This window comes from Coenobita brevimanus, chromosome 103 (assembly GCF_032717465.1).
Source record: "Coenobita brevimanus isolate Jiangsu-jjx chromosome 103, ASM3271746v2, whole genome shotgun sequence".
NCBI classification, from domain to species: domain Eukaryota; kingdom Metazoa; phylum Arthropoda; class Malacostraca; order Decapoda; family Coenobitidae; genus Coenobita; species Coenobita brevimanus.
Window position 1 is genome coordinate 31,146,956 of NC_137056.1, and position 22,509 is coordinate 31,169,464.

At 40.7% G+C, this 22,509-nt stretch overlaps 1 protein-coding gene across 1 annotated transcript in view; it reads right to left on the minus strand.

The window, feature by feature from the left end:
• Positions 1-8,142: 8,142 nt before the first annotated feature.
• Positions 8,143-22,509, minus strand: part of Pisd (phosphatidylserine decarboxylase) — a 39,491-nt gene continuing 25,124 nt past the window's right edge. The window contains exon 3 of the mRNA XM_080285010.1: positions 8,143-8,796. Within this exon, the coding sequence (XP_080141136.1) occupies positions 8,143-8,796 (654 nt within the window). The remainder of the gene's footprint in view (positions 8,797-22,509) is intronic.

Consider the following 22,509-nt stretch of genomic DNA (forward strand, 5'->3'; position numbering starts at 1 on the left):
GGAGGCAAGAAAGGGAAGAACATACTTCCTTATGAGTAATATTACTTCTCTCACGCATTTCAAAACCTAAACTTCATCAGATATGGCTCTCCATAAAACATTATTTGTGACACATATCACATTGGAAAACTTGGAAGTATTTGTCCCCCCAATTTTTTCCTAGGGCTGTGTCAGATTTTATGTCATCACAAATAGGCAAAAATTTCACCAAATGAAACTTATGACATCTTAGCCCTCAAGATCAGGATGTAATGTGTAGTGATAGACACTTCAAAAATCACCTGGTGGCCAGGCTATATGAATTGATACTTTTGATTCCCTTAAAGCCCCCCAGATTTTAAGCGAGGAATTGTTTCAATTAATAACTAAATGATAACAACAGCCAGCCCATTTCATCGTCACTGAGGTGTAGGAGCCAAAAGCTAAGCTACTGTACTCCTGTAAAATTTAAGGTAGATGCCCAGCCTACTTTCCTTGGTGGTATTATATGATCCAAAAATCTTCAGTCAAATTTTGAGAATCAAACCTATAGAATGCTGTCACTTCCGCTGGGGCTATACAGTATAATCACCTGAAAACCAGGTGCTTATGGGTTAACATCATCAACAAAACCATTAATAATAATGCCTGACTGCATTAACAATGCATGAGAAAGATGGGTCTTACCAATATACAGTACTTGTACTTACATGGTCAAGGGATAGTGGATACTCAATTCAGAACAGGTATAATCATCAACATCACCATCCTGACCAATTACCCCACCTATGGAATGGGTGAGGCAAAATCCAGAAAACATAAATAGATAGAGAAGGAAGAGTAGGAGAACTATTAAATAGCATGGTCAGTATAAGTGTACAAAAATGAAACATATATCAATATGAATATTTTAATACAAATTCTGTACAAATATATACAACCTTCTTTATCACAACATTGCATATGAAACAACGGGTATTACCAAGGACCTTGACACTAATAATCATTCACACTAATCATACTGGAATTACAGTATGCAGTAAGTTCATGCTATATGCTGCCATTTTTTAAAGTTACCTTTTTGCAACTTACTCCACAGTAAATTACAAAAAGCCTGCCAATTAGCCTCTTCAGTACGATATATATCAAAACTATCCTCTTGTTATCTCAAAACAATTTTATTCAGTTTGAGAGATTTTTTTACTGGAAGGATCAATTACAGATTTCATTAGCCCCTTCAATATGAGAGGTCCTTCCTAAATACAACATAAGAAAACAGTTCGGAGGCAGCAAAAATACAACGTTCAGGATGTCACTAGACTGAAGGCGGTTATGGTTCTATTGCTACACGTACCTACAAAGTTGATTTACCAATTTCCCCCAATTTACAGTACCCATTGTATGGAAAAAGTTGCAATATTTTGAGACAGATACATGACATATAATAAGGACTTACTGTACTGCATATACTGTACCTTACAATACAATAATAGCTGGATTCAAGAAGGTTTTAAAGACTTCAGAATCTTCTGACTTGTTACCCCTTTCATTCCAGTGACATACTTTGCATTTTATTCTTGTTACCACCACTTTATTCAGCCTGGGAATGACTCTTAGAAGTGGAGTGGAAAGATATAGCCTTAAATTTCACCTTCACTATTGTAAGTCCTTTCTAAACTAAACAGAATTGTCTTGAGGCAGCTAAGTATAATTTCCGAAATATGTGATTATACTGAAAGGATCAAGCCTAGTGCTACCAGTCAGCACTTAAAACTATTGAAGCATATTACACTAAACACAGTCACCAGAAGCACATACTGTAGTTCCTAGTTCCACATACAATACCTCACCCCTTCAATTCAGTGGCATCATCCTATTTAATTCTCTCTTGCTATTTCCACACATTTATTAAGCTTGATGATGATGATGATGATAAGTTTTTAAGGTGAAGGGGTTAAGTAAAGCCTTACTGCTGTTAATCCTTTCACTACTACGCTGTAGCAAAGCACTGTCCACCACACGGGAACATATGTTCCCTGTACAGGATGGCCCTGCAGGGTGACTCCTTTTAGGCAGTTGATGGGTCTGCTCAGCTAGACAGACTGGAGTTTACTGTTACTAGGGCAGTTGAATGAAACTTCTGAATAGAACTGTCTGGTGCTAGCCTGATTATGATGAAAAATGTCACTGAAGTGAAGGGGTCAAGTTCCAGAATACCACAATCTGTTATTAAATAAACCATATTCAGTCTTGCATTTTTATCATAGTCCATGGTACTGGTATGTATACAGTATATTTACCTTCATTTTTACATTTCAGTGACTAGATTGCTTTCTATTACTATTATTTGCTGATATTTGTATCACAGATGATACAGAATATATCAGCCTGGACACAGCAAGTACTTTAATTAACTAATACTGCATCAGTTTACAAAAAAATGAACTTCTATATAATGAATGTTACCAATATAAAATTATCAAATAAGAATTAGAGTTTTTCATAGATCAGTTTTAAGTATCCAGTACTGGCAATTTTCTATGGAAAAGAATACTGAATATCATATCCTACTTTGCTGCTGACCATCATATCACACATTTATTCCAACTCGCTTAGAGGCCGCCTTTGGCAGCCTCCGCTCGATGTCATCACTTCCTATCTTCAGAAGTGTGTTATGGGAACTGGTGGCCAGACTGGGCTAGAAGTTGTTTTATTCTTCAAATTGGATCATTTTAACAGTATCTTGCTCTAAAAAAAATTGCGCTACATTGCGCCGTCATAATAACTTTTTTTTTTTCTTCTTTTTTTATAATATTCCCATAACATATACTTATTTTGTTCATATTACATATTTCTAGTCATTCCAAACCAGTTCCGCAACACTAAAGTCCCCCCCCCCCAAATATATGAATATTTTTTTAGTGCGGTGCATTTGCTTAATTTCCACAGGAACGTAAGCAGTCATTTTGCAAATTTTTCCATGATTCATTACAAATTACTGGATGGGTTTAAATAGCTAAAAATTACATTGCAAGGTGTGCCAAGTGATTCTCTTCACGTTGGTAAAGAACAAAAAATTGATTTTTGAAACCTGAAAAATAGTCCCGATGCTTGCAATAATATGGATATTTCTTAGTGCAGTGCATTTGCTTAGTTACCACAGGTTTGCACACAGTCATTTGCGAATTCAAGAAATGGGTCATAACTGGAGAACCAGTGGCCTGATTGGACTGGAAACTGTTTTATTCTTCAAGTTAGAGTATTTTAGCAGTACCCTGCTCTGACAAAAATTGCATTACAATGCACTGTTTTTGTTGTGTTAGGGTAACAAATGGACAAACCAACAAACATACAGAAATTGGATCATTATAACATAGATATTTACTTACAAATTCAAACAACAGTGATTTTTACTGGTTCAAACATCCTTATTCAGCATCAATACAGCCTGTAGATTTCATTTGTAATTTTCTGGGCAAAATACTGTAAATAAATTTCTATTTTCCAAAGAATACTCTTTTTAACTAATAAATACGCCAGAATTTTTTTTTTATTTGAACTTATCACCTTTCATCATGAAACAAATTTATGAACATCACATACATAGCATTAACACATCCCATCCCCCAAAATATAATTTTTATACACATGACCACATATAGTTAGTACTGCATTTGATTCAACCACTCATACATATTCCAAATACCTGCACCTTGCAACCCCAAACATAAAATAACTTGTCAAACTTTAAGCCAATTAAGTAAATAACATTATTTTTTCCTCTCTCAACAATGTCAAGCACCAAATATTGTAGCTGCTATATACTCCACTTCACTGTTCTGAGTTGATATAGTGACTAGGACTTCATCACACTATTAGCAAATCTACTGCTGCCACAAGCAAACATTCAGTGATAATCCCTAGCCAACATGGTGTCCTGCCTTCCCTATTTCTCATTTCTTCCCAAACATCAGAGAGTATCTTTTCTCCTCATACCCTTTTATTGTGTGCTTCATCATGCTACCACATATAAATTTTTCAAATACCATCATCACCAGTCAGCATGGAATGACCAATACCCTTTTAACCTGTGGATTGCGAGCCATAGCTCAGGCTGGGTTGTGTTGTGTTGCGAGCCACAGTTCAGGCTGTGCTGGCCGTGCATCACCGTAAACAACTCGACCCCCACACAAACTTACGCATGGTGCCACACAAAAACGGAGAGAGAGATTTTTTTTTTTTTTTTTTCATCAGATGATGCCCTGGATGTTTATCTTCAAGTTTATAATAAACATTTTTTTTTTTTTCATTTTTCACTACTCCCCTACGAAAACTTACGTATGGCCCTATGCAAAGATGGAGAGAGATTTTTTTTTTTTCACCTTATGATGCCCTGGATGTTTACCTTAAAGTTTATAATACACACACACAAAAAAAAATCCTTCATTTTTTGTGCACCACGGGGTGGGATAAAAAAAGGTAATTGCGCAATCCACGGGTTAAGTATGAGTGTACATGCCATACTGTAGTACTGTATCACATTTTTATAAACTTAAACTAAATGTCTTTGATGTTTATTCACATAATGACCACTACATTGGTCACATACCAGTAGCACTGTACTGTCCTGAGCACACCACCTTAAACTGGTAGCCACTGTACCACTGGCATCACAGCTAAGAAACTATTGGCACCACAGTAAACACAGCTCATTCACTTACTTAAACCTGAGGGGTAGTTCATTTAGACTGCAAGTCTAAGTTTCTCCAAAACAGAATGATAGAGCCCTTTATCAAGGTAATATTTACCATACTGCAAAAAATGGATTAAGCCAAGGATAGTGTACCTTAACAATTTCAAGTACAATAAAATTATTATGCATGTAACCTGCACTGTATAGTACCTGTAGAATGCAGTTCTTAGTGTTGTAACCAAAAATCTTATTCATCTAGGTTCTGCAAGCACATTTCTGTTCAGGTACATTCATATGGTATATTAATGTATCATATTATTATCATAATATTAATATATTACATTTTTTACAACTGTAATTCACCTGTTTCCAATGTAAAAGTTCACATCCAGTGTATAGCAATGAAATACTATACTAAGGAATGACCTCAAATAATAATGTTTGATTATTCATCATTCATGACATCCAAAATGCCTTAAGAACAGCAAGATAGCCAGATGTCTATAGGAATTTTCATCAGAAAGCTGGTTAATGTCCAGTCTTTTTGTCTATGTGTATCAGTCCATATTTTGGTCAACTGCAGGACCTAAGCTTCTCCTCGGGGGGAAAGTGACAGCCAGAATTAGCCCTTTTCTATGCTGGCAAAATACAAATAGAGAAGGGGCATCTGCGGGAATAGATGCAAGTGAATATGGAAGTGTTGTATTGGCTGTTTGTATACGTGACTAGGAGAACTGTCAGGCTATGAACTTATGCAAGCATATGAAAGGATACAATACCAACAACCACTTTACAGGTCCACCACAGCATGGTCTCACACCCTAAAGACAGGGCACATGTATCACAATATGAGTATGCTACCACTGAGCCACCACAGCTCCATGCTTGTTGTACACTGCTTGATGTACTCAACAATGTCAACACAAAGCAAGATACAAAGTACAATAGGGCCCTATATGAATTTTTGGTACTGTACTTTTACTCATGAATACAAACTATTAGAAAAAATAAGGACTGAATGATTTGTGCATGCAGTACACCATTATAAATATGGATTATTATGGATACATGAAATTCTACTGTAATTAACTCATTACTGTAATGATTTTGGACCAAATCTGGGGCATAAAGGTATCACAATAACTATCATCATGCTTACCACACTTCATTAGTTTTCAAGGCTTTGATGCTTTCCCACACAATCCTACTACTTTCATGAACAGGTCAGTATGTTAATAAGCTAGTGAAAATGTATCACGGATATTCGTGGAGTGACATACTGCTCCTTTATGCACAGCTCAGATTTGTGCATAATATCATGTGTTTGATGAACCACCTTCATAGCATCATACAGTACGTTTCCATAACAAAAAAAATCTTAAAATCGTGCAAACACCATACAAAGAATAAAAATTTCAGTGCATCCTCAATTTGCAAATACCAATCTTGTGTGAATATTACTTGATATACTGTACATACTGTGGAATCTCCTAAATCGTGGCTTTATGAGACTGAGCACATGCCGCAATATGAGAATTCTGTGAGTCAGAAATAACTAATCTAATGGGGAAAAATACTTACGAGATTTCCCCCTTACCCCTAAACCTACATCAAACTTGTCACCTGTGAACACTAACAATCTGGAAAAGGCATTAGCAATGCATATTTAATGGGAATGGACAATCCTGTACAATTCCTATCTGACTCTGACTGACGACACTGCTTGAATGGACTGGGGAGAGGGGAGTGGTTCTGTGGCTTGAGGTGGACTACAGCCTCTCAGCACAAAACGAGTGTGCTGCTGCCTCTATGCCACTTCCTCCTTATCAACCTCCCTCAGGAACCCCCTCAAAATCCAGTGTGCAGACAATGGAAGCGGTGTCGTCATCGCCCTCAGCTGCCTCCGTGTTATCGTAAGAGTCCTCAATTCGTTGATAAAGAATTACCAAAAAGATTAATTCTTTACCAAATGGGCATGGCCTTTCTATATTTTCTACTGAAAGGAGTCTTTCACAGGTTACTACTTCTTATTCCTGGATTACCACAGCTACTGGACATTTTATCAACTTACCTCTGAAAGCTATAAATGAGGATTTAGAATGCGTGGTTGGTAAACAATGCGGCCAGCTGGAGAGATCGTTGGTAAACACTGCTGTAGGCAACCTGCCCACTTCCTTAACCTCTAAAAGACAGGTGTCCACATATGCTGTCCGAGGGTACTAGGGGCAAAAAGACAGGTGTCTGCATATGCGATCATGCCCCCCACCCCCCACTCCATCCCCCTACCACCACACTCACACACCATCCTCCACCCTTGTTCCTGTTGTTTAACACTACTCTATCTAGTCAAGGCAACCTATAAACCACAACCAAGAAATTACCATGGTCAAGCAGGTCCATCAACCACAGACAAACAATCACCACCACAGGGCCATACTCTGCAGTGACCGTAATTTCCACCAGCAGGCATGCATTTTGTCTGGATAAAATGTAAAAATGTAAAAATAATGGATCTGAACAGCCAGATCATAGCGTCCAGAGAATGAACTGACAGGATAGTGGCTGTCCGGATAAAATAGAGATTACTATTTTGTTTTTTTCCATTCACTTCTTGCAGTCACGATTCAACAGTTAACTACCTGTGCCGCATATGTACCAAATTACTTAACCTGAGATCGTGAATTTCTTATAACACAGCTGGAACTGCTATATCTGTTTGGTAAAGAATTGCCTCACTGAGTCTGTAATGGTGCACAACTTGGCTCTCTTCTCACCACTGTCAATCCTCCTTATATAATATAGTACAGGTACATCTAACTTTTGGATGTATGCTAATGTTGGCTTCTTCTTCTTCCCCTTCCTCGAAGAAGTTGTTGGCTCAGGAGGGTTACGATCTGGCATGGTAACACTGGGAAGGCAGAAGAAGCAGGGGGGGGAGGGGGGGGAATCCTCTCACCACACAGGAACCACATGCTAACAAGGAGGAGAAGACTGAGCCAGGTGCCAGGGCATCAAGCACGTGCATCCTTCATGCTTAGTGTGGGAGGAAGTGCTGTGGTTGGCTTATAGTAAGTGCTATGCCTGAATATGATTGCTTCAGTAACTGCCAGGCTTGACTACTATTGATTTATGCCCAGCTAGACACATGGAACTGAGGGAATGGTGGTGCATACTACATGAAGAATTAGAAAAGATTCGCTTTTGAGGCTGCGTTCATGAATTTTGTGTAATTTCCGCTTGCTACCGATATTGCAAACTGCTGTATGATGTTGCCGTGTATTATGAATCCGCTATTTAGGATCAAGTGATTTAGGAGATTCCACTGTATCTGTTTTACTGTACATAGGAAAATACTGCTCAAATCCAAGAAGGAAACGTCAATATAATTTGCTTCTGTCGTGAAAGGAATAGGACTGACATCAAGCTACTATACCGAAAAATTGAAATAAAGTATCTAGTGTCACTGTCATCTATCTCTGAATGCCAGGATGTGTGATCTCTTCTCGTGTTTTACCAACATAAGATTTGGGTATTCTGAACAGCGCCTGTCCCATTCTCACCTTCTGTCCAACATCAACACATACTGTTGTTCCCTTTGGGGCCTCAAATACAAGTACAATAGTGGACCCTAAGTTAAATTCACCAAACTCCCCTCCTCTGAAGAGTTCAACTGGCTTGTTAAAGTAATTATCATGAAATGTGCTTGTATTCCATTTTTTATCATTTGTCTTAAGTTGGTCATCAAAATATACTTTGACACACCCTACATTAGTGGCACCCACAGCTGTCATGGAAAAAAAGCCATGTTTCCAATAGCCTACATAGCTGACCCTCTCATTAAGCACAAAAAGGTGACGCACCCAAGCAGCAATAGAGGGGTTGACACTGAGCAACTCCCCAGGGAAGTGGCGTCGGAAGTACACCTTCCAGTCCGCACTCGAATGGAATCTGTGATAATCACCTGGTGCCAGATAAATGACACACTGGTAGAGCTGGTTGTTAGAAGAATCACTGAGACAGCCACGGTGGAAACAATCATCATCGTCACGTTGTGTAACCACTGTTGGACCACCCTGACTCCAACAGTTGGGACCCAGGAACTTCCGTAATGGGTAGGACACTCCCTGGTTTGGTAGTACAGAAATACTGTTTTGTTAATGACTGCTGACATAAACTCAGAATAAACAGAAGTACTGTACTGTATTGGTATACATGCAAATATAGTGAGCCTGTCACTTGTGCAATTCTGGGGCTACAAAAGCTGCCTGCAAGCTAAACTTAGGCATTTAAAGACCAGTTTCCCTCCACTGAACATAAACATGGTAACCTGAATAAAATTCTTGTATAAACTTGGGAACCTGCCCTAGACAGGCTTTGTAATTAAAGGGGAAAATCCATCTGAGATTACAGCTCAAGAGACTACTCTTAATGACTTTCAATTATCATCTCAACCCCTGTGTTCAACAAGAATTTTTAAACAAACACATCATACAAAGAGTATATTTTGAACATACTAACAACATTACTTTACACACAAAGATTAAATGAGAGATATTACAAATTATTGCTAATAAAGCTAGAACACAGCCAGAAAACTGTACATTACTTTTATATTACTGTATTCTTTAGCTTTCATTAACTCCTGCAGTTCAAGAAATCTTTCCAAGTTGAATAAAAGTGCATGAAGGTAGTAAGAATAAGCTGAAAAATATGTGTTACCTGGAAAAGAAAAAAAAAAAGTTTGCCCGGGAAGTGCAGTCAAAAGTCTCAAAGATATTATAAATGTCGAGTGAATGGATAAGCAGCCCATTTCTCTATGCGGGATACTGATAGGTCTACCTTTATGCTTTTCACTTCCAATTTCTGGGACAGGTCTACTTTTATGTTTCCTACTTCTGGATCCTACCCACTCCCACCCCCCTTACTTATTGGGAATTAGGGTTAGGGTGATGATAATGGTATACAGCATCAACCTGCTGCATAAGTGTCTAATGAATACAGTTTAACCCATTCTTCATTTTACTAAGGACACCACCATATAAGTTTATTCAGATGAAGGGAGATCTCTTATAGTGAAATGTTAGTGAAGGCATTGCATACGAGGTCTGTCCAAAAAGAAACTGGACCTTTTAACCCATACCACACTAGCGACGTTGATGTATTTCCCCGTCAAAAATGCCGGTGACGCAGATCCAAGTCTTGCAGCATTGAGAAGTCGTTGCAAACAACCGAAGTAAATTGGAAGGTAATATCATATCTTACTAACTTGACATGTCTCTGCTACGCTTACAACACTGATTTAGGAACACAGGAAGCGAGTAAGTCTTCACAGGCTCACAGTCGCTCTGTTCTCTCACTAACCTTGCAGATTTAACAGGTAGAGTGGCACCAACCTGACTCAATTCAGCCAACTATCTGGCTTCGGTGATTATTTTTATTAGTGCCAAGGATCTTATATTGATGTATTAAACCCATTTAGCCAAAAAAAAAATCTGAAATTGGTTCATAAGCTCACAGCCACTCTGCTCTCTCAGTAGCCTCGAAGAATTCACAAGAGAGTGGCACCAACCTGACTTGCTTCAACGAACTTTCTGGCTCTAGTGATTACTTTTCTTAGTGCCAGGGATCTTATATTGATGTATGAAGCCCATTTAGCCAGAAAAAACAAAAAGACAAAATCGGCCGGCATAGAGGGGTATCAGTTTTCTCTTTTGCCCGGTGCGGTACGCGTTAAATAGCGCATCAATTTGCACCTGTATCGTGATTGCAACGAGAACGCCGTGTTTCTGCGGTTTGGAGCTTTAGTTCAAAACTAGCTGCATCACGCCATGTCACTTAGTCACTGAGACACACATGCATGAGTGAACGCGTGTTTAATGCACTTGGCGAATTGTTGTAATCTGCACAATGAAGGACCTTGAAGAGCAACATGTCTGTGTGAAATTCTGTTTCAAATTGGAAAATCTTTTACTTTCTGAAAAATGCCATAACAGGTGATGAAACGTGTGCATGGCTATATCGAAACAAAAAGGCAGTCGTCACAGTGGGTTGAAACATCGTCACTGTGACCGAAAAAAGCACAGCAGAGTCACTCTGATGTGATGTTGATCGTCTTTTTTAAATGGAAGGGCATTGTTCATCATAAGTTTGTCCAACATGCTCAGATACTCCATAAAGTTTTACGTGGACATCCTGATGCATTAAGGGAACCAGTTTGACGGAAGAGGCCTCAGGCGTGAACAAACAAAACCTGGATGCTGCACAATAAGACTGCACTAACTCATATATCGCTCCATATCTGTGACTTTTTGGTGAGACAAGTGACAACTATAATCTCCAAGCATCCCTACTCTCCAGTTTTGGCCCACATGGAATTTCATCCCCCCCTTCCCCCCCCAAAAAAAATGCTGAAATCCACCCTGAAAGGTTGCTGATTTCAGACAATAAAACAAATAGATGAAAATTCACCAAGTGCTAAAAACACACGTTCACTCAAGTGCATGTACTGCGATGACTAAGTGATGTGGTGTGATGCTGCTAGTGTTAGACCAAAGCTCAAAGTCACCGGCACACAGCCTGCACTCCCCATCACGAGCACAATATGCCTGACTGTTGGTGTGCTATTTAAAAAGTATGGCTTCTTTTTGGACAGACTTCATAGCTTCTCCAATGAGAAAATTCTCTCCTTTATTTACATTATATTTATAAAAAAAAAAAAAAAAAAAAAAAAAAAAAAAAAAAAATGTAGTAGTAACTGTAATACTGGCTTCATCCGAAATGTGAACCCAGTATATTGCAGGCTGTAGAGGCCACCCTCCTGTGATTCACCATCCCCCTGAAAGGGGATAGAGAGGGAGCTGAGGGGTATTTGCAAAACCAGGCAGTGGAACCACCCAGCTATGTCAGTGCCACTACCTGGAGACACCCCTTTCCAGCAGTACATCCTCATAGTTGCTATTGTTGAGCAACCCCAGTCTGTCTGGCAAAGTAAACCCATCAAATGCAGGCCAGCAACCACCCTGCAGGACTGTTCTGTACAAAGGATGTTCCCTTGCAGACTACACCTCACCAAAGTGAGTAGTGCAGGGAAAAATGTGGAGATCTGGTTCCTGCATGGAAGCTACATTTGTGTCTCTCCGCCCAGCAAACAGGGGCACTAAATATCGCCTTTTTATATGGTTACCACCCACCATTGTATATTGTATTCTGGATTATAGGAAATCATTAGGTTTGTTATTCAATGCAGAGCCACCTTAAGGGGAAAGAAGAGTACAGTAAAAATCTATCTATCTATCTATATATACATATTCACCCATGGGGATGAGGGTGGGTTCATGGAATGTGGGAAGTTTGAGGGGAAGAGCAGGGGAAGTCGTTGAGGCATTCAGTAGGAGGTGGGTGGACGTGGCGTGTTTGCAGGAAGTCCGGTACAGGGGTGGATCAGCCAGAAAGATTGTTGGGAAGGACTGTTGCTATAAGTTGTTTTGGCAGGGGAGGACAGATGGATATGGAGGTGTTGGTGTGATGGTTGCGGAGAAATGGGTGGAATATGTTATGAATGTTTTGAGAGTAAGCGATAGGATATTGGTTGTGAAAATTCTGTTGGGAAGAAAGATAGCTGTGATTATATCGGCATATGCTCCACAGGCAGGATTGGATGAATCAGAGAAAGATAGATTTTGGGATGATTTAATACGTGTAGTGGGTGGTATGCGGGATGATGAGATAGTGATTTTGGGAGGGGACTTAAATGGTCATGTAGGTGAAGCAGCCCAAGGTTATGAAGGAGTGCATGGGGGCTGTGCATATGGTCTAAGGAATGCAGAAGGGGAAAGGATACTCGAGTTTGGCGAGGCAACGGACATGATTGTGTGCAACACATATTTTAGGAAAAGAGAAAGTAGGTTAATTACGTATGAGTCTGGGGGAAATAGCAGTCAGATAGATTATTTTCTGGTTAGGAGGGCCGATAGGAGGTTAGTGAGGGATGTTAAAGTTATAGGAAGTGAGGAGTGTGTGCAGCAGCACAAACTACTGATTTGTGATATGGTGCTTAAAGAACAAATGATGAAAAAGAGGACTTATGTACCTAGGAGGAAAATATGGAAGCTGAAAAACCAAGTAGTAAGGGATGCCTTCTATAGCGAGTTGAGGAGAGTGGTGGCTGAACAGGGAGCTGTAGACAGAGGCGTTAATGAACAGTACAGAGCCCTCAAGAACAATTTCTTGAGAGTTACTGATGTAACATGCGGCTGGACAAGAGGACCACCAAGACATAAAGTAACTTCACGGTGGGATGAGGGTGTAGAAGCTGCAATTAAGGAGAAAAGAAGGCTTTTCCGGGAATGGAAGAAGGGTGGTAGCAAAGAGGAATATTTGGCTGCCAAGCGTAGGGCTAGGAGAGAGGTATACAGGGCAAAGTCTGAGTCACAGAGACAATTACTTGATAACCTAAATCATGGGGAAAGGAAAAATATATTTAGGGTGGCAGGTCAGGTGAAGAGGGATAATCGGGATATCATAGGTGAGCAGTGTGTGAAGAATGATGAAAGAAGGGTAGTGGTGAACAGTGAGGATATTAAAGATGCATGGAGAGAGCATTATAACCGGTTGTTGAATGAGGAGTTTGACTGGGACAGGGAAGGTTTGGAGCCAGCAGATCCAGTGTCTGGCCCTTGGCCTTTGATTGATACTGCTACTGTGAGTGAGGCAATAGGCAGGATGAGGGTGGGGAAGGCAGCAGGTGTGTCTGGGTTGACTGCCGAAATGTTGAAGGCCTCAGGCGATATAGGGGTGAGTTTAGTCACTGACCTGATAAATAGGATTATTTATGAGTGTGTTGTCCCAGATGATTGGCTGAAGAGTGTAATTGTAAATGTGTATAAAGGGAAGGGTGATGCCCTGGAAAGAGGGAATTATAGAGGTATAAAGCTTTTAGATCAGATAATGAAGGTAATGGAGAGAGTTTTAGAAGGTATGATTAGAGAAAGAGTGAATATTGATGAGATGCAGTTTGGGTTTATGCCAGGTAGGGGGACCACTGATGCCATATTCATTGTTCGACAGCTTCAGGAAAAATATATTGGTAGGAGAAGGGATCTTTATTTTGTTTTTGTTGATTTGGAAAAGGCCTTTGACAGAGTCCCTAGAGAGGTGGTGAAGTGGGCAATGAGAAAGCTTGGCTTGGAGGAGTGGCTGGTTAGGGTGGTTATGGCCATGTATGTGGGTGCTCACACCCAGGTGAGTGAATGGAGATTTGAGTGATGAGTTTTCCGTGAATGTTGGTGTGCATCAGGGGTCAGTCTTGAGTCCCATGTTGTTTATCATGGTACTTGAAGCCCTTTCACGTGACTTTAGAAACGGACTCCCGTGGGAGTTGTTGTATGCTGATGATTTGGTGTTGATTGCAGAGAATGAAAGGGAGGCGGAGGAAAGGTTTAGGAAGTGGAGAGATGGTATGAGGCAAAAAAAGGGTTTAAGGGTAAATGCAGATAAAACAAAAGTGATGATATCTAGGGTTGGTGGTGGTACTGTCAAAGAACGAGGGAAAGTGGCCATGTGCAGTTTGCCACAAGGGCGTGGGGAAGTAATTCCATCTTGTGCGGTGTGTGTGATAAATGGGTGCATAAGAGATGTAGTGGTATCAGAGGTAGACTGCGAGATAATGCTGATTTTATGTGTACGGCGTGCCGGGGTGAGCAGGTGGAGATCGTCAGACGTGAAAGAATTGAACTTGCTGGTGAATCTCTTGAGTGTGTGGAAGAGTTTTGTTATTTAGGAGACATGTTGTGTGCTGGAGGTGGGGCTGGAGCTAGCTCTGTGGCTAGGGTGAGAAGTGGTTGGAAGAAGTTCAGGGAGCTCTTGCCTCTCCTGACATTGAGGGGCTCTCCCTACGTGCTAAGGGGTCTTTGTATGCAGCGTGTGTTAGGAGTGTAATGCTGTATGGCAGTGAGACCTGGGCAGTGAAGGAGGAAGACATTCGCCGGCTCAGACGTACAGAAATGACAATGATTAGGTGGATGTGCAGTGCGTCCCTGCGTCCAAGGCCTGGAGGGGCTGGGTTTACAATGGAAGAGTTGAGAGGTAGGATGGGACTGGAGTGTATTGGTGTTGTGATGAGGAGAGGTAGATTGAGGTGGTTTGGACATGTGGAGAGGATGGGGGATGATAGTTGGGTGAGGAAGGTGAGAAGTGTTAATATTGGGGGTGGGGTTATGAGGGGTAGACCGAGAAAGACATGGGACGAGGTCATTAAGTGTGACCTTAGGGTTAAGGGACTGAACAGGGAGGCTGCAATGGATCGTGCAGCATGGAGAGCCGCCATTAGGTGACCAAGGCCGACACATGCAAGCATGTTGGAGCCTTTAAAAACGAAAAACGAATCATCCAATCCAACATTGCCCTCTGAGGAGCATAGGCATCCGGGGCTAGGCAAGTTGGTCCTGACATTTAAGATGAGAGTGACCAGCCTCACTCATCCCTGTGTGGCATTACGTGAGCAATAAACCCCAGCCACCCCTTGGATATAAACCTTCACCGGCTCAATCTGACTGGAGCTCTGTAATTACCCACTAAACCACCAGGCACCAAAATTTGGTTATATGGTTACCACCCACCATAGTAAACGGTTTCCTGGTGCACAGGAAACCATTGGCTTGTCACTCAGTGTAGAGTCACCCACAGGCAGAAGGAAGAGGAAAGGATGAACGAAAGAAAGAGAGAAGAGGGAGTGTAAAGTCACCCATAGGCAGAAGGATGAGGAAAGAATGAAGGAATGACAGAAGAGGATGGAAGAAGAGGATGGAAGGAGAGGATGGTGGAAAGGAAAGGGCAGACACCCAAAGCCCCACCTACCACATATATACAGTAAACCGTCAATATAACGAACCTCTGTATTGTGAATTTCAGATATAACTAACGGCCAAATCATGACCGAACTTCTCCAGGATTTTGGGAGCAAAGGTCGCTAAATGGGAGGGAAGTTCGGGACTCAGCCCACGGTGACAACAGCATTCTTTCCTTGCACAGTAAGTGTACTTCAGCGGCATCCCTTCCTGGCACAGTAAGTGTGCTGTAAGAGTACTATATTATATTGTATTCTTATACTGGGACTGTATTTATATGTGCAACATCATACAGTATTGTATTCACATGTAAAACTTCATAAACCATTGAATTCTCCATGTAAAACTTCACAGAGTTAGTTTATGTTTGAGCACTTAGGACCGAATGACTCCCCTTATACAGTATAGCGAACTGACTTCGGTAATCCCTCAGAAATACCGACCCCTCATAAACAGTTACCTCTCAACCAACCACATAAAAAACTCGTTTTCATTTTAACACGAGCAAATATTCAAGGAGATATGTTTAACTAACAAGGGTTTCTTGGTTTAACGCGACTTTACATGTATGTGATGGTTTCAAATTAGCCGCGTGCGCCTTGGACAGTCCCAAGCTGACAGACCGTGTGTGGCAGTTTAGGCGTAAATACAATTTATTATTTGTCTGTTGCTTAAACTGGTTTTATTTGAACTATAATATTCGAAAATGAAGTTTGGCCCCATTCTGAGCAATTTGGCTTATTTTCGGACAAAATTTGGCCATGAAAATGATGGTAGATCTAAATTGTTAGAACTTGATGCTGCAGAACAGACAGAAGAAAACCACTCAGACCAAGATAGAGCAGTTCTTTATGAAGAAGACAGAAAACTTAAGGGAGTTATCTTCATCACCAGTAGCACGGGAGTCAGAGGAAGAGGAAGAGGAAGGACAGCAGAGCGAGGAGGGACAACAAATTTAGGTTGGGGAGTGGCGGGAGGTGGGGTAGCGGGGTAAGGAGGGAACAGCAGCAGACGACAAGTGATGCATAGATGAAGTGAGGCTGTGTTTTGTTATTGTTTGTGACCTACTTACTGTAATGAAAATGTTGCTTTTACTGTAGTGTTTTTATGACCTACCAATGCATTAATAATGTTGAGGAACTTTCACAATGCCGTGAATGAAAGAGAATCCACGTAAAAAAAGAAAACAGTATGTATTTGGGGAGAAGTAAACAACGCTTTGGCCCAACTAGGGCTCAAATGTTGTTTATTTCTCCCCAGATATACTGTTTTTGTTTTTTACGTGGATTTTCCTTCAAATTAATATTGTTGCTTTTAAGTTTAGAGCAGCATAACTCCCCAAATGGGTAGACTTTCCCAGAGTCCAGGAACGTAACCCCCAATATTACCATTGTTTCTTATGGGAAAATTATGTTTAAAAAACGCGTTTTTAACTAACGCGACATCTCCAGGAACCAAACCCTCGCGTTATTTGAGAGGTCACTGTATAGCGAACTTTCGGGTACAGCAACCCACTCCTTCAACCAATTAGTTCGTTACATCGAGGGTTTACTGTGTTCATATATATATATATATACGTACATACACACATGTAACACGAATGATGGGGAGAAATATGGAAAGAGGAGGGCAAACAAAATGAATGATAAAGGTGAAAGAAGAAGCAGCCAGCACTATATAAACAGAGTAGGTAATGGCTGTCACCACCTACCACCAGCATCCTCATAGTACTAGAATTACTTAAAATAAATACAGCATTGAAGGGTTATGCAAACAGTGACTGTTACATGATATCTGTGTGTTGGTTCAACCCAGAGGGAAAAATAGTACACTATAATGACATGAAAAGAGTTATTTAAATTATTCTCACTATATACCCTAAATGCTTCTGAATGGTAAATTACTTATCAAGTACACTACAGATTCTCATATCCAAAATGCTTTGGTCTAAAGGCTTTGTGGAAAATGAGTATTTTGACTGTACAATTATAATAACTTATGTGAAAATCATGTATCCAACAGCTTACAGTGCCATTAACAGTAAATACAGTTATGTACTGTATCTGGTACTGTATTGGTAATACATTATCTGCTCTTATTGTGTCTACAGAAAAATACCGGTACTTGTCTTTAAACCTGCACTGACTGTGTCAGAACTGGTGATATCAATACCACCACTTCCAAATTACATGAAAAAAAAAAAACATTTTGGAAAATGGAGGTTTTTGGAAACTGGATGCTCAGATTTGAGAGTCCCTACTGTACTTTGCAATACACAAAACTGTAATTTGCAGCTTGTGAATTACTGCCTCATGGTATGGAATATTTTGATAAACTTATTGATTTAAGGAAAGTTTTTTTGCCTACATTTTTCTTAACCTCCACAATCAGATCATGTATCTTTTAGTTACTTCTTGCAAGACACACTAACACATGGTGACACTTATATAACTGGGTATCAAAACCACATGGGTAAAGAAACATCCCTGAACTCCCTCCCTGTCACCCAGAAGGGGGATGGTGGATTACAGGAAAAGGGCAGTTTCATCATGCAGCCCACAAGGTCCAAATTCATAAGCCCAGGGCCACATGAGCAACCGTACAACTACACAACCTTTTTCAGTTTTGATGAGTTCCCTGGCAGTGACAGGGCTAAAGATGGCTGTACCATATGTAAGTCCCCCTTCTGAAAAAACTCCGAAGCTGAATAAGATTGTCTGAAGGAAACAAAAATAATTTGGATACTAAATCGCCTGACTAAGGGGCTTCACCATATGACCGGAGGAATATCAAAGTATGAAATCTGTAAACAACAACAACTGCCATGATTGCTGTTCACAGATTTCATACTCAGATATTCCATCCATCCATCCATCATCCAATCCTACACTGCCCCATTAGAAGCGTAGTAGCCCGTGGTTAGGCAGTTGGTCCCAACATTTAAGATGAGAGTGACCAGCCTCACTCATCCCTGGGTGGCACTGCATGAGCAATCAACCCCAACCACCCCTTGGATATAAACCTTCACCGGCTCAATCCGACTGAAGCGCAATAATTACCCACTAAACCACCAGGCGCCAAAATTTGGTTATATGGTTACCACCCAGCATAGTAACTGGTTTCCCGGTGTACAGGAAACCATTTGGCTTGTTACTCAGTGTAGAGTCACCCACAGGAAGAAGGAAGAGGAAAGAATGAAGGAAAGAAAGACAGAAGAGGGAGTGTAATGACACCTGTAAGCAGAAGGACAAGGAAAGAATGAAGGAAAGAAAGACAGAAGAGGATAGAAGGAAAGAAGGCTGGAGGAGAGGAAGGGGCAGACACCCGACAGCAGCACTACATTGAGTGAGTGGATGGTGAGCACCCCACCTACCACAAACTCTGTTCCTCCAGTCATATGGTGAAACCCTTTAGTCAGGTGATTTAATATTCAAATTATTTTTGTTTCCTTCAGACAATCTTATTCAGCTTTGGATATTTTTCAGATGGGGGACTTACATATGGTACAGCCATCTTTAGCCCTGTCACTGCCAGAGAACTCATCAAAACTGAAAAGGTTGTGTTTTTGTTCGCAGATGTTTATGTGAAGCTACACAATGTGGTGAATGTTTTTGGCATATCCGACTAAGCCAGGATACTGGGGACTCGAATGATGAGCGAACGGAAGCATGGCCTGTTGGATTGGGCAAATTTGGGCTGTCTGGGCATTGCTACTCCTCACCCTACCCTAGGGTGGGAAAGGAGGTCCAAATGATGATGATGATGAACTCTGTGAATCATGTGGTTTTACTTGTAAGTGATGAAGCAGCCTTTTTGGTATGAACTATATATGGTAGCCATAAATCACCTCCACCACCATCATCATTCATGCCCCAAGAATACTGATTCCACCTAACACACATAACCATTCACACATATGTATTTCATATTACCTGTGAGTCAATCCAAACACTTTAGAAAAGTGCCAAATCCTAGTCATGTGCTCCTCTGTACGATGTTCATCCAACCAGTCCCATCCGTTGTTAGTTCCCTAGCCTCATCAACTTCCATACCTTGTTACTTACACACACATTTACCATACCTACCCACCTTCTTCTTGGCCAACCACGCCTCCCACCTTCAAATTCATTCACATATATCCTTTTCATCTCCCAATTTAGATCCACTCTCTCCATATGACCATGCCTTTAAGCACAGTCTCTTAAACTCAACTACACAGCCTTTTATCATCATCATCTATTCATCAGGACCATTTTTCCCACCAACAGATGGGGTGGGACAGGATCCCCAAAACAAGCAAAGACATGCATGAGAATAGAGCTCTCAACAGTATGACCAGTGATATGGGCCACACAATCATTCACACATTATTCAAAACCCCAGGATCCTTGTTTTCATCTCAAAATTCTAACCACCTGTTCTCTCTCTGTCTCTGTCTGTCTGTCTGTCTGTCTGTCTCTCTCTCTCTCTCTCACACACACACACACACACACACACACACACACACACACACACACACACAGGATTGAGGAAATTTTTCAAAAATAAGGACTGGAGAAAATTCAGAGATACAAGATATACAGAGGAAATGGGATATCTTTCTAGACCTCTATAGTTTGGGAAGGGAATAATGTGTGCAAAGAGTAAGTAGGAAAGAAAACAGGAAAAGGATTGGTTTAACACATGGTGTATGATAGCAAAAAAAAAAAGAGGGGCATTGCAAGGAACAACTGGAGAAAGAGAGGTAATAATAGAACAAAGGAAGAATATAGAAGAACTAGAGACGAACATACAAGAATTATGTAAAGAGGAAGAAAGGAACTTTGAAAAAGGTATACTGTAACTGACAAATGTAAGGAAGAACCTAAATTGTTTTATAGATTTGTCAATGGCAAACTGAAACAAAAGGAAGGAATCACCAAACTGAAAGCAGAAGGAGAGGTCTATAAAGATGTGGCAATGCAAGCTGAAATAGTGAACAAATGTTTCCAATCGGTTTTCACTAAAGAATGGGATTTTGTGGAGGGGGAGGGAGTGACTAGAAATGTAGTGATAAAAGATATAAAAGTGGAAGTGCAGAATGTGTATAAATTACTGGAAACTCAAGATGTAAGGAAAGCCCCAGGACCAGAGAACAACTGGCAGATAAGATTTATGGTTTAATTCTGTGTTCTCTGGAAGAAGGGAAAGTACCTCGGGAATGGATGAGGGCCAATGTGGTACCAATTTATAAGGGAGGAAACAAGGAAGAACCCCTGAATTATAGACCACTGTCCCTGATCAGCATGGTTGCAAAAGTGTGCGAGAGAATCCTGAAAGACTGATGGATGAAATATCTGGAGGAAATTAATATTTTGGCTGAAAGTCAGTTTGGATTCAAAAGTGGAAGGTCATGTGTTTCCAACCTGTTGAGCTTTTACTCAAGAACGACTGAAGTGCTACAGGAAAGAGACGGTTGGGTGGATTGTGTGTATTTAGATTTGGAGAAAGCCTTTGACAAGGTACCCCACAAGTGATTAATGTGGAAACTGGAGCACATAGGAGGATTGAAGGGAAACCTCCTTGAGTGGATGAAAGACTTCTTGTGAGACAGACAAATGAGGACAGTACTAAAGGACAGAATGTCTGGATGGAGAGAAGTAACAAGTGGGGTCCCACAGGGCTCAGTGTTAGTGTCAGTAATGTTCCTGATTTATGTAAACAATAAGGCAGATGGAATGAACAGTTATGCAAGTCTGCTGATGATGCAAAGATCTTGAGGAAAGTAGCTGAGGAAGACTGTAAAATGCTGAAGGAGGACCTGGATAGGATTCATGATTGGAGCTGGATGTGGGAAATGAAATTCATTGCAAAAAAATGTAAAATATTGGAAATGGGTAAAAGAACCAAGAGGCCATCACTGAATACTTTGATGGGTAATGAACCAATCACAAAAGATAGAGAACAAAAAGATTTGGGAGTGCTGGTCCAGGATAGTTTGTTACCTGAAAAACACATTAATATGACAGTTACACAGATGTAAAATCTCCTGACTAACATAAGAGTAGCATTTCATTACATGGATGAGAAGATGATGAAAAAATTAATAGTGGCCATGATCCACCCCAGCCTGGAATATGCAGCAGTAGTGTGGTCTCTACACAAAAAGAAATTTATAAACAAGATCAAGAGAATACAATGAACAGCAACCAAGATGGTTCATAGCCTGGCAGATCTGTCATAAAGAGAGAGGCTGGAAAAGCTTGATCTGCCTTCCTTAGATGAAAGAAGAGAGAGGGGCGACATGATTGCAGTGCTCAGGACCATGATGGGACTAGATAAAACTGACGGAAAAGATGCGATGGAAGAGTAACAAGAGGACACGGAGTGAAACTGAAAAAGCCAAGTTGCTTGAAGGATATCAAGAAATATAGTTTTTCATATAGATGCACAGACCTGTGGAAGAGCCTGGACAAAGACATCGTCCAGTCTAAAAACTTAAACGAGCTCAAGGCAAAATTGGACTTAACGACTTTCAAACCTCTCTACCTCACACACTCATCCACCATATCTCTCCACCTGCTCTTTGGGCTACCTCACCTCCTCCCTCCTTCAAATTCACTCAAATATACCTTTTTGACCAATCTATGGTTATCCATTCTCTCCACATGACCATACCATCTCAGTACTCTCTCTTCGATTCTGGTGTCCACCAACTTCCTCACTCCACATCTTTCACGAATCAAACTATTTTGCATCCTATCCACCTTCTGTACTCCACATACATTCCTCAGCAGTCCCATCTCAACTGCTCTCACTCTTCGCTTTTCATTTTCATGCCACACCATAGTCTCACATCCATATGTTAAAGCAGGCACTAACACTTCTTCATGTAAGCCTTGTGCAGCTGCAACCCTCAAGCCTCTGTTTTTATCAAGGCCTTCATTGCAACAGCTACTTTTCTTCCTTGTGTCACTCTACTTTCAACTTCTTTTGCACATTTTCCTCTCTTTT